Source organism: Clarias gariepinus, chromosome 10 (genome assembly GCF_024256425.1).
Source record: "Clarias gariepinus isolate MV-2021 ecotype Netherlands chromosome 10, CGAR_prim_01v2, whole genome shotgun sequence".
NCBI classification, from domain to species: domain Eukaryota; kingdom Metazoa; phylum Chordata; class Actinopteri; order Siluriformes; family Clariidae; genus Clarias; species Clarias gariepinus.
The window spans coordinates 27,298,836-27,311,446 of record NC_071109.1 but is presented as its reverse complement, the minus strand read 5'-3'; the positions used below and the strand labels follow the sequence as shown (position 1 = coordinate 27,311,446).

General features: G+C 36.8%; 1 protein-coding gene across 1 annotated transcript; it reads left to right on the top strand.

Annotated features, from left to right (window-relative positions):
• Window positions 1-9,020: 9,020 nt before the first annotated feature.
• On the top strand, window positions 9,021-11,167 carry zgc:171459 (uncharacterized protein LOC562056 homolog). The gene is made up of 4 exons (XM_053506203.1): window positions 9,021-9,152; window positions 9,284-9,377; window positions 9,470-9,557; window positions 9,860-11,167. Exons 1-4 carry the CDS (start codon window positions 9,125-9,127, stop codon window positions 10,556-10,558), a joined length of 909 nt encoding a protein of 302 aa, XP_053362178.1. The 5' UTR covers window positions 9,021-9,124; the 3' UTR covers window positions 10,559-11,167.
• Window positions 11,168-12,611: the final 1,444 nt, after the last annotated feature.

The following is a 12,611-nucleotide window of genomic DNA, read 5'->3' as shown; positions in this document are numbered from 1 at the left end:
CTGAGATCAGTGATGGTGATTAGTAAGAGTCATGAAGTACTCACCATACTTACTGACCTCTATAGCTGTTGAAATTAGACACTGTATTACATTTTTCATTCATTCATTAACTCATTTTCTGTACTGCTTATTGCAGACAACAGGCAATTTGGGAAGGCCAATTAACATAACTCCTCACATTTTATTCCTTTGATAATTGTTCCATAACGTGGACTGAAATCATTTTAACACATTTAGGCACATTTCTAGATGAAACACTCTTTCACTCTTTGTCTATACCACTTTATCCCAAATACAGGGTCATGGGGGGCCTGGAGCCTATACCAGGAGACTAAGAACATGACACGGTACACCCTCGACAGGGCGAAATCCATTGCAGGGCACTCGCACATACACCCATTCACACACCATGTTAAATTTGAAAACGCCTAATTAGCTTTATCTGCACGTCTTTAGGCGGTGGGAGGAAACCCACCATGCAAGCACATACAAACTCCATGCACACAGACCCGAGTAATCAAACACACAGCCTGGAGGTGCAAGGCGACAGCGCTAACCACTAAGCCACCATGCCGCCCTAGATGAAATAAATACAATAAAAAAATCACAAAATTAGCAGGGTATTTTGTTACATTGAGCCAAATAATTTAGAAATATTTTGGCTTATTCGTTTCATTCATTCATTCACCCCTTCACCACAGTAAGAGGCATGCAATTCATATAGTTAGCTAAAGCAAAAACAAAAAAATATATATATTTTTTAAAACAAACATTCTGTATACTTATTGTATCCTGCACAATATATTTTATGCATGTACACTTTATGGCCAAAATGTTCCTCAACAAAGTTGAAAGCATAGTTTATCTCATCACGAATGTCTTTGTATGCTGTAGCATTAAAATGTCCTCCACTGAAATAATGCGGCCCAAACCTGTTCCAGCCTGGCAATAGCCCTGTACACAAAGCATGCTATATGAACACTTTATCTGAAGTAGAACAGTGTGGCCTGCATAAAGCCCTGACCTCAACCACACTGAACACCCTTAAGATGAACCAGGTCTCGTCAGTTGACTTCAATGCCAATCTTACCATTGGCTCTTGTGACTGACAAATCCCAAAATATTACAATATTTCCTGAGATAAGTCAGAAAACAATACAAAGAAATTTATAAACTATTCCCATTTATCCACTCAGGGCTCCTTTAGCATAAAAAACTGTGTCAATGCAGCATAGCATGGACGCAATCAGCCTGTGGCACTACTGAGGCGTTACTGAACATGAGTTAGCTCTAAAAGAGTTAAGTTTATCTGGATGAGGGTTGGTTGGGTGGAGTGGTCCTCATCTTCATCTTGACAATACCCCATGGATCATCTATGGAGTTCAGGTCGGGTGAGTTAAATAAACATCATGGTCAGCAAACCAGTTAGTGGTAGTTTGGGCACTCTGAGCAGATGCAAAGTGCTGCTGTAAAGAAAAATCTGCATCTCCATAAAGACTGTCAGTAGACGGAAACATCACTCACTGATCTTCTATATAGCTTTAGCCTGTATACAGGGTCGCAGGAAGCCTGTAAACTTACAGCACGAGGCAGGGTACACCCTGGTTCTTTTCCTCCTAACCCAGGTAAAACGAATCTGATTTTTTTTCTTTGGTTCAGGAGGAGGTTTAATACTAGGAAAGCAACAGTAGTAGCCCAATTCCTGAAGACATCTGTGCATGGTGGCTCTTGATGCACTGACACCAGCCTCACTCCAATCCGTGTGAAACTCTCCCAGGATTTTGAGTTAAATTTCCTTGATAATTTTCTTAGGGATGCAGTAATCCCTGTTGCTTGTACACCTTTCCACAGTTTTCCCTTCTAGACAACTTTCCATGCTCCAATATTTACCTTCATTCTGGACGGTATCGAAGATCAATTTCTGGACAACTGTCAAGTCAGCAGTCTTACCAATGCATGTACGGACGTAGATTGAGAACATTCAATTTATACTGTAAGAATTGTATTTTACTCAAATATAAATATAAAATTTAAAATTATATATTAAAACATTTTGAAGTATTTGATGATTGCTTTAAGCTTAAGCCCTAATCATTAAAATGAAAACAAAATAGGGTTAAAAGTTTTTACTTCACATTTAATGAATATTTTCATATATAGAACATATGGGTTTCACTTGAAATGGATTTATGAAAGAAAATTATATATTTATATATATTATATATATTTCCTAAAATATTTTTTGCGATGTACTCTGGTAATCTTACAGTTAAAACTAACTATAATCATGCTAATCTGTTTTCTTTCTATTCATGTCAAATCCTTGACATCAGTAGTTTCCTGATATAGTATCTCAGTTTTGAATCTAAATTTTCTACAGAAACCCTACTGACTAAAGTGAAAACACATGAAAGCCACCATTTTTTTGTTGTAGATAATCAGCATTTATGAAAAGTGACATTCATTTTTATCCTTACTTAGGGATAGTGCAGAGAAATAAATCAAAAAGTTTTTTTTTTCAAGTCTAAAAGACAATAGTAGGAATAGGGATTGGACTAAAAATAAGAGACAAAAACTGGCCAAAAACTTGCTCTTGTTATGTATGCATAGTGTGGTTTTCACAAATAAATGTTTCAATGCAAATATAAATACCCAACAGCATCAGTATTTGACAACCAAAGATTAATTGTGTATACATTTATGTGTGTGTGTTTCTATTTCACCTGTAGTGTCTAGTACAGTAGTATACACATACACACATTTTTACACACTCTCTCTCTTTCTTGCTCTCTTTCTCTCTTTTTTCAGTCCTAATTCTGTTAATACACAATTAAAATAAACATTATTAGGCAAAACAGTTATTTGTGTAATGAAATAAATAAATAAATAAATAAATATTATAGCTATGAATATAAAATATCTTTGTTTTTGGACTCCATGCAGTTAATAATGTACATTTCAAGAACAAATGATGGGGCTAATGATATAAATATCTCCCTGGAGCTTTAAGCTGAGGACAGGTGCGCCATCAAATCAGGATACCTGGTTAAAGCTGGTGTAAATCGCTTTCTCTGGTATCTTAACAACAGCTGCATCCAGCACCCCACTACACAATGCAACGGACGTTTTTTTTTTCTCTCCTGTATCTAGTACTAACATAATCCGAATTTATGAACCAGGCTAAATAAGGTAATGCAACAATAATTTTATTCTGCAAAGCACGCAGGTAAATAATTATTACTTTAAGGACAAACATGATGCCCACACCGTTTTTATAGTCGGACAAACATGTACCACTGCTTTTAGACGAAATGATGAAACAATGCCTGTCTATGTGTTTTTATTATTAATAATAATTATTCTCAAAAAGACATTTGTACTTACTTTCAGCAGTAAAGGGTCTGCCACATCTTGTCGAACTAAAGGCGCTACAACTCCATCTGGAAAGCCCCGCCCACCGCTCTCTGCTCCGCGGTGCTTGCGTCATGAGGAATTGAACTCGCATTCTGATTGGCTGACATGCTCTTTACAGGTACAGGTGTCTCCCACAGCTACAGCTAATTGCACCAACGATTGCACATAAAGCATGATAGATACCAAAGTTAATTTGTATAATTTTGCACGAGTTAACACTCGCTGTGTTTTTGACCTTGGCACAAGGGCTCTGTTTAGGTTTAATGTTTAGTTTTTACTTTTATACTTATTAGAATTTGTAATCATTATCAAAACCAAGAGGCTAATTATGGAATTTTAACAGCAAAAGCTCATACTTTTTCCATTTTTAGGGATCATTTTAAACAATAGGGATGGCAAGTGTGCGCGTGAGCATAAAAATAAGGCATCAGCTAAAATGACCCTTTCATTCTAAATTAGAAATCACTATAATATATTATGGAGGCACAGTGGCTTAGTGGTGAGTGCCGTCCCCTTGCACTCCAGGGTCCAGGTTCAAGTGTGTTGTTTGCATGTTCTCCCCATGCTTGGTGTGTTTCCTCTTGGTTCTCTGGTTTCCTCCTGTGGGAACTTTGGGAACACCAGTTAATCTAAACTGCATGTGTTAAGCCTGTGGTGTATGTTTGTTTGTGCCCTGTGATGGATTGGCACCCCATTCAGAGTGTACCATGCCTTGTCTTGTCCTGAGTCCTCTGGGATAGTTTCAAAGTCTCCTGTGACCCTGAATAGGATAAGTGGTATAAAGAATGAGGTAGACTTAGAGTGAGTAAATTAAAATGTCTAGATATTATATTATATATTTGAATATTCTTTTAAAATGTAGATTGATTAAAATGATTGAGAAAAGCAAATTAATCATCAAATGATTTTTTTTAAACAAAAACAAAAAGCAAATAGGTAAAATTGCCTTGGCATAATGTATGTTAAGTGCCAAATAAGGACAACTGTAATATTAGCTATTTAAAAAAAAAAAAATTTGCCTCGTCAACCGTTTGATTTACCAATCAATCCCACAATACAATACTGTCCTCCCACAGAGAAGTATTAATGATCATTTTCATGATTATTATACAGAGGAACTTTAGGGCTTTATAGAGCGCTATAAAAGGAAATGTGGTGAATCATGATCACAGGAGTGTTTGTTTAGGACTCTTGCTATCAAAGTTCATGTCTGGTCTAACGCAGCAGAGTAATCCCAAAATCTTCTTATGTGCACATCATACAATACCATTAAGCCTAGGGGGTTGCATGCATCAAGAATTTGAAGTAATTATGTGGGTTACTTATTTATTTTAATATATGTAAATAACATTATTTTCTAATATTAACCCCATATGGATAGACTGTATAATGTCTGAAATATGCAAAGCTTTTTTTATGTAAAATTCTTCCTTGTTTGTTTTACAGCATTTTTTTTTTTTTTACTGTATCCATTCTGGAGTCATATTATGTAATGTCTACTGGCATTTTCATATTTACAGTATCATATTCTTTGCTTTATAATATGTAATACAAACAAGATTTTAATTTTATGTTTATGTAGTATGTGCTTATAAAAGCCACAGTAGTGCGTCTTTGATACACTTTGTATCCACATGTGTTCACATGTTCATGATCAGGAGTGGAAGCTAAAGCTGATGTGGTGTTCCACCGCTGTCCCTTGTCACACCCTGGTATGCAACACGCTTAACTCTACTGCTCTTCCTTAGTGATGGTAGAGAGCATGACCTCGTCTAAACAGGATTAGCTATAAATAGTGCTGCCGATCTGCTTGGCAGCAGCGTGGCTGCAGCTCATCTGATGACTGTGATCCTGGCCCTGTGTGCTATGGGGCTAAACCTCACCTACACCTTCAGAGCCAAGAGCTCATCATTCCATCTATAAGATTCAAACATATTCTTCTCTCTGTCACCCTCCACTGTTGGAACAAATAAAAAAATAAAATCTAATCTACAATTAGATACATTTTCATTACAAACGATGAAGAGATCTACAGTTGGAAAACTGACCCTAAAACAGTGCACAATTTTACTAAAAGTTTACTAAGGTTTTTCCAGTCTATTTATTTTCACCTTAACTCCTTTTCTCAAAGGTAGAACATAAAGGAGTGACTTCTCAGATTCAGACATCACCCTCCCATAGCTGCTTACCATAGCGACAACAGGTGATGTCAAGCAGAGTGACACCCATGAGTACGTACTTTGCTTCCAGGGAAACCATATGGCGTCAAATGGTATTAATACATTCGTAAGTGCTCACGTTTACAGGATTAGTAAAAACGAAAACACGTAAAAACACAAATAATGATGACACAATATACAGGCATAATTAAACACAGTCAGGTGAAGATAGGCTGTAAGAATAAATACAAAAACTCCACACACTTGCACAGAAAAAGACTACTTTGTGGGCCAAAGATACTACATCACTGCAAGACTATCTGCTAGATGCACACGATACTGTATGTTGCTCTTACTTGTCTGTAATTATGTGAAAGACAATAAACCATAAGATTATAATAATGCATTTTAACCAAGCTATTACAATGTAGAATCTATTGCTGATTTTTTAATTACTGAATATTTAGCCAAGATCAATGAGTTGTAGTGACACTGTATAACAATAATTTGTTTTTCCCATTTGGTTTTCTTGGACATATTGAGTTTATGGTTTCTCTATAGGTAATAGCTTCAGTTCATGTTCCTTACAAAAAATATTATTCTCTGTAATTGTTACAATAAACTTATTTTGTCTTTTATAAAGCTTTTCTTGGCAAACACTCAATGTTTGTCAATATGACAAACATGGAGCAGTAAATCAGACACACATATAATATTCACATATTGACACAAAATACAGTCAAAAATCTTTTTATTGGATTACATCATTTGTGATGGTGTGATAATTCAAAGAAAATTGACTTATAATTTTAGATAATGTATACTTAAATGGTAAGCCACAGTTGGGATCACATGCAGAAGTGGGGATAGGAATCTTGCATCTGGTATGTGTAGCTTTTCTGTATTCAGAGACAAATGAGCAGATTATTATTGGTTTTAGATTACATATCATTTATACATACATATTATTTTTTCAGGCTGGTAACGGAATGAACGTCTCCACTGCAGCAGAGGTAAGTTTTGACCTTATTGTCTTAAAAGAACAACAACACTGACTGTTGTTGTTACTTAATGAATTTAATTCCATATGAGATATTTTGGTGTTTTAAAATCTGCAGTATTGTTATAGAATATAAAAAATTAATTAAAAAAGCATTGAATTAGAAGGTGTCTCAAAACCTTTGACTTGTAGTGTATATTCTTAAGTCCTGCAGTTTTGCAATATGCCCCTTCTCCAATACACTAATCACTCACTCACTCATCACCTATACTTGTTTATCCAGTATACAGGGTCGCAGGGGGCCTGGAGCCTATTCCATGAGACTTAGGCAAGATACACCCTAAAAGAGGTGCCAATTCATTGCATGGTACACCCAGAGGTGGGTAGTAACGAACAACATTTGCTCCGTTACATTTAATTGAGTAACTTTTTTAAAAAATATTTACTTTTATGAGTAGTTTTACTGCACCAAACTTTTTACTTCTACTTGAGTAGATTTGTGAAGAAGAAACACTACTCTTACTCAGCTACATTCAGCTACATTTGACTTGTTACTTTTTCTAACCATTTTTTCTACACATGCAGCTGATGGATCTACCGCATGACTGTTTCACCTATCAGATGCAGCAACAATAATCACATGACTCTATTTGACCAATCAGCCAATCAGAAAAAAATCTTCTACAATTTCATCCGTATAATTCATTATAAATATAATGTCACTTTACCACACTATGACTATATAAAGTATATTTCAGTTCAGAATTAATCGCCAACACACGTGTTGTACATTTTTATGCATCCTAAAAAATATGATGCACCCCTGGCATCATATACTGTACAAATCATGTTCCGCTTGCATAAGAACAGCTTCATACTGCGGTGTCTTCTCTATCTGGCAAAACAGGCAAACACTTTAGCATATACAGTATATATATAATGTAATATATATAATATAATGTTACTGTAATTTCTAAAGAAAATATATCAGACATTGCGATTAAAACAGTTACTCAGTACTTGAGTATCTTTTCACCGAATACTTTTTTACTCAAACTTGAGTAAAATTTTGGATGACTACTTTTTACTTCTACTTAAGTAATATTATTTTAAAGTACAGCTACTCTTACTTGAGTAAATCTTTTGGCTACACACACACGCACACACACACATAGGCTATGTGCCACACACATACACACACTTACACGATCATTTACACTCTAGGTGCAATTTGGGAACAATGCTTTGGACTTTGAGTGGAAACCGGAGGAAACCCACGAAGCATGAGGGGGGAACATGAAAACTCCATGCACACAGACCCCAAGGGGGTAATTGAACCTGGACCTGGGAGATGCAAGGCCACAGCTACCACGCTAACTACTAAGCCAACGTTCCGCATCTTCATGCACAACTTGCTATTCAATTAAACAAAAAACAAAAGAATACAAAACTGTTATTGAATACAAATACATTAATACAGTATATTACATAATACGGTACAGTAATATCCTTATTATTGTCACTATACCTCTCTGCAACAACCATGTAAAAGTTTTTGTAAAAACATGATGACTTGCCTCATACGCTATATAGACAAAATAATATAAAAAACATAATGACTTTACTTTACCTCGTACACTATATGGACAAAAGTACGGTATTTGGCCAAACCTGTATCCAAATACATACACTTCAATACGGAGTCGGTTGCTCTTTTTTAGCTATAACAGCTTCCACTTTTCCTGGAAGGCTGTTCACAGGATTTTGGAGTGTCTTTGTGGTAACCCGTGCGCATTCATTTGTGTAGAGCATTTATGAGGTCAGGCATCAACGTAGGATGGAAGCCTGGCTTGCAATCGCCGTCCCAGTTAATCCCAAAGGTGCTCGATGGGGTTGAAGTCGGAGCTCTGTGCGGGCCAGTCAAGTTCTTCCACACCGAACTCATTTAACCATGTCTTTATAATCATTGCTTTGTGCAGTGGGGCATAGTCACGTTGGAATAGAAAATGGCTTTCCTCAAACTGTTGCCACAAAGTTGTAAGCAAAACATTCTCCAAAATGTCTTGGTATGCTGAAGCATAAAAATTGCCCTTAAATGGGGATAAGGGGCGTGACTGAAACACCTGAATTCAATATTGGAAAGGTTTGGACAAATACTTTTGTCAATATATTGTTTTTCTATTTTAAATATTCTGGGTGCACAATAATGCCTTAGTGAATAAACCTGTCACTGCATGAGTGTGTGGCTTTGATTAACACCAGACTCAGTGTATGAGGGGAAAAAAGAAAAATAAACATCATTCGAAATATGGTCGACGCCTCAGACAAAAAAAAACAACCCACCTAATTTATGTGTGTGTCTGTGTTTGTTTCACACTTGACTTCGTACCGCTAAGGCGCGAATGAGCTAGGGCACTTGCTCTGCTGAAGGCGGAGTTAGGGCTGGCGCCATTTTGTTTTACGGAAGGAACAGCGCGCCGAAGGACACTTCATTTCTAGAGCCCTAGCTCTAGTCTTCTTATCTGTTGAATTAAATATTATAAAATAAGCAATGGCCAGCTCTGAATTTACATATAAACGTAAGTGGATAAAAATGTGTATAGTTGTTATGCATTCGTTTTATATATTTCTGTTTTGGCTTAATTACAACCGCAGCATTCGAGTGTGTGATCTAGCTAGCTAACTAGCCTATTTCTTTTGTCCTATGTAGTGACCGACGAGGACATAAAAAATCTGATACGCCTGCGGACCACAAACTCGTTGCTGTTTACCAGGAAAAGAAATGCAGCCAAGGCAGCTTGGAGGTAATTTCAACAACATTAATGAAAATTTGTTATTATTTTAGATAACCTTAATGTTAAAATAAAACTTGTTTTTTTGTGTGTATTCCCTTCAGTGCAATAATTAGGGAGTTGGGTTTGGACGACAAGGTGACAGTTGAGCAGATTGCCAAGAAATGGGAAAACCTAAAGCTAAAATACAAGGTTGGTGTACTGCAAATTTAACTGAGAGTTTTTAGACATTCCAAAGACATGCAAGGACAAGGCTGATTGGCCTTCCCAAATTGCCCATAGTGTGTGAATGATGGTGTGTGTCCTGTGATGGATTGGCATTCTGTCTAGTGTGTACCCTGCCATGTGCCCTAACTCTCCAGGGATAGGCCCCAGGCCCCCTTAAACCCTGTATACATGGCAAAGCAGTATAGACGATGAATGAGTGAGTATGTTTTTAAACATTTGCTTTGTCATGTGACAAAAAGACAAGATTATTCTTACTATTGTTTCAGGAAATAAAATATCCTCCCCCTGGAATGGAGGCAGTTGCGAGGTCCTCTCAGTGGAGATGGTTTAAACTCCTGGATGAAGCTTTAAAGGATGAATTCACTCCTGATGGCAGCTTTCACTCAATGACCTCATCAACAGGTGATGAAGACTGCGGTCCACAGGCCAGCAAGAGAATATGTCAGGTGAAAGTAGGAAGTGATGTGTTAGAACTTTTGGTGGATGATGAGAGTATAACACGAGTCGGAGACACGGGATCAACTGTGCTTAGCCAGGAGAGGCTGCTGGGAGAGGAGAACTCCACAATGCTATCAGGGCTAGACATCGAACGGGCTAGACTAGGCCAAGAACGCCAGATTCTCGAGAAGGAGCTTGAAGAGTTGGACAGAGAAAGACTGGTATTAGATAGAGAGAAGGATCTGGCTGATCGTGAGAAGCTGGCCCTCCAAAGAGACCGGGCACAGTTGGAGAAGGACAGATCTGCTGTGGACCGAGACCGAGCGTCTCTGGAACAAGACAGAGCCCGGCTGGAGAAGGACAGGGCAGCGTTGGAAAGGGACAAGGCAGCACTTGTGAGAGACAGAGAGACTCTAAAAGCTGAGAACCAAGGGAAAAACTCAGCAGAATGCAGTCTAGACACTCCACATGAGAAGAACAGAGAGAAATTAATTGTCTTGTTTGAAAGACTAATTGAAAAGTTTTGAGACTACAGTTCAAGTGTTATTAGACGTTACATTTGTTTGATTGTTTTTTCCAAGGTAGTTTCAATTATTTGTATTTTTGTAAAGTTTATTTTTCCCCATATAAACAGGAAAGAAAGTTTGGAGAAGAACAGAAAAAAAATATGGTTTGAAACTGATTAACAAGTTTCGAGGACATCTTTTAAATAAGCAGGAAAGAAACCTAAACTTTTTAGGTTTAAAATCTGTCATTTGTAAATATTCTAAACCTATTTTGGGTTAAGGTCCTAAGCAAAAATCAAGTCTAGTATTTTACTATGAAATAATATTCAAACAAAAAAGATTTACAACTTAATCCTCTTTGAGGACTGCTTCATTTGTAATATGTCCTACATGAATCACTGTCCTGTTTGCATTGTGTTGATTCTTCATTTCAGGGATACTGGCTTTGTCAGATTACATACATACATACATACATACATACATACATACATACATACATACATACATGAATATAACTATTTCTTGCTAGTTTGCTTTTTTTCCCCCCATACTTTGTTAAAGAAAAAATACCAAAAGCTTTATTGTAAATATAGAAGAAAATACAGTGTTTTGAATAAATCTGTTGTATGTTCTTAAATAATGAATCAGTGTGACTTCTGTTTTAATGACAAGAGCTGCATAATTATGAAAGAGGTTTAGTGCCAACAAGCAGAAGATGCAAACTGCGGATGGGATAAAATCTTTTCCTGGAAAATCAGTGGTATTTTGTAGCATACTGGTAAATCAAATAAGGAGTTTTCAAAGCCAGACCTGAAGAGCATGATAGTCAACACACATTATAGCTTTTACACACATTATTTAGATCATGATCAGGGAGTAAGGAATAGTTTTATAAACAGTAATCTTTACGGGACATCATTAAGCCACCATTTTTGTGACTGAGACTTCCAAATAGGGAACTTTTTTGTCCTGTGGCAGAAAGCACAGGGGATAGTTTCCAGTAAGATATACAACGATTACCCATAACATTAATACATTATATCTATGAGTGTTAAGGCTGCCCCTATGCATGAGACTGGAGGTGGGGTCGGCGACCTTGAGCTCTTTGCCTGCTGCTCTGTAGGGTATGATGCACAGGGTATTCTGGTGCCTTTCTATTGCAGCCAGCATGGACTTTTTTGTTGGGTGTGCTGTATTGGCTCTTCTGTGAGATTGGACCAGACGGGCTAGCCTTTTCTTCCCACAGACATAAATGAGCACAACTCTTACCAGTTTACCGATATAGCATGGATAATGTTAATGTGATATGTGGTGTTAATGGAATGGCTGACAGGTGTATATTTTTATTTGTTATACAGTGAAGTATCACGGTCGACATTATTAAAGTTATATTTGCTGTTGTGCTCTTGTAGTTAATAGATTATGACTGGTTTGACACTTGTTTATATAAGTCAGTTCTTTTCAGTAATAAATAAGACAACTAAGATAAATTAATTTATATAAATAACAGTAGAAATTAGTCAAAAAAAAAATATATATATATATATATATATATATACATATACAAAACTAAATACCAGTCTTTAATCAACAGTCCCTCTATCTTTGTTCTAAAATGTATGGACTTGACTGTATGTGGAAGATAAATATCAAGGATTAAAACTAGATTATTAATTGCAGAGTGTGTTACATTTTGTCTAGTGCCATTGCTCATCATCTATACCGCTTTATTCTGAATAAAGGAATACATATTCCGAATACAGCCTGAAGTCTATTCCAGGAGACATAAAGCGACATAAAGCACCCTCAAAAGCCAATCTATTGCAGGGCAAATACACATTCATTCTCACACTACAGGCACTTTGGGAAATCCAGTTAGCCTAATCTGTGTGTCTTTGGAAGGTAGATGAAAACCAGAATACCCAGAGAAAACCCAACAAGCACGAAAACATGCAAACTCCGCGCACACGGACCCAAGGCGGGAATAGAACCCTCAACCCAAGGAGCAAGGCGACAGTACTAACCATAAAGCCCACTTCCCCTCCCTTCTAGTGCCATTAGGATTGGATTAATT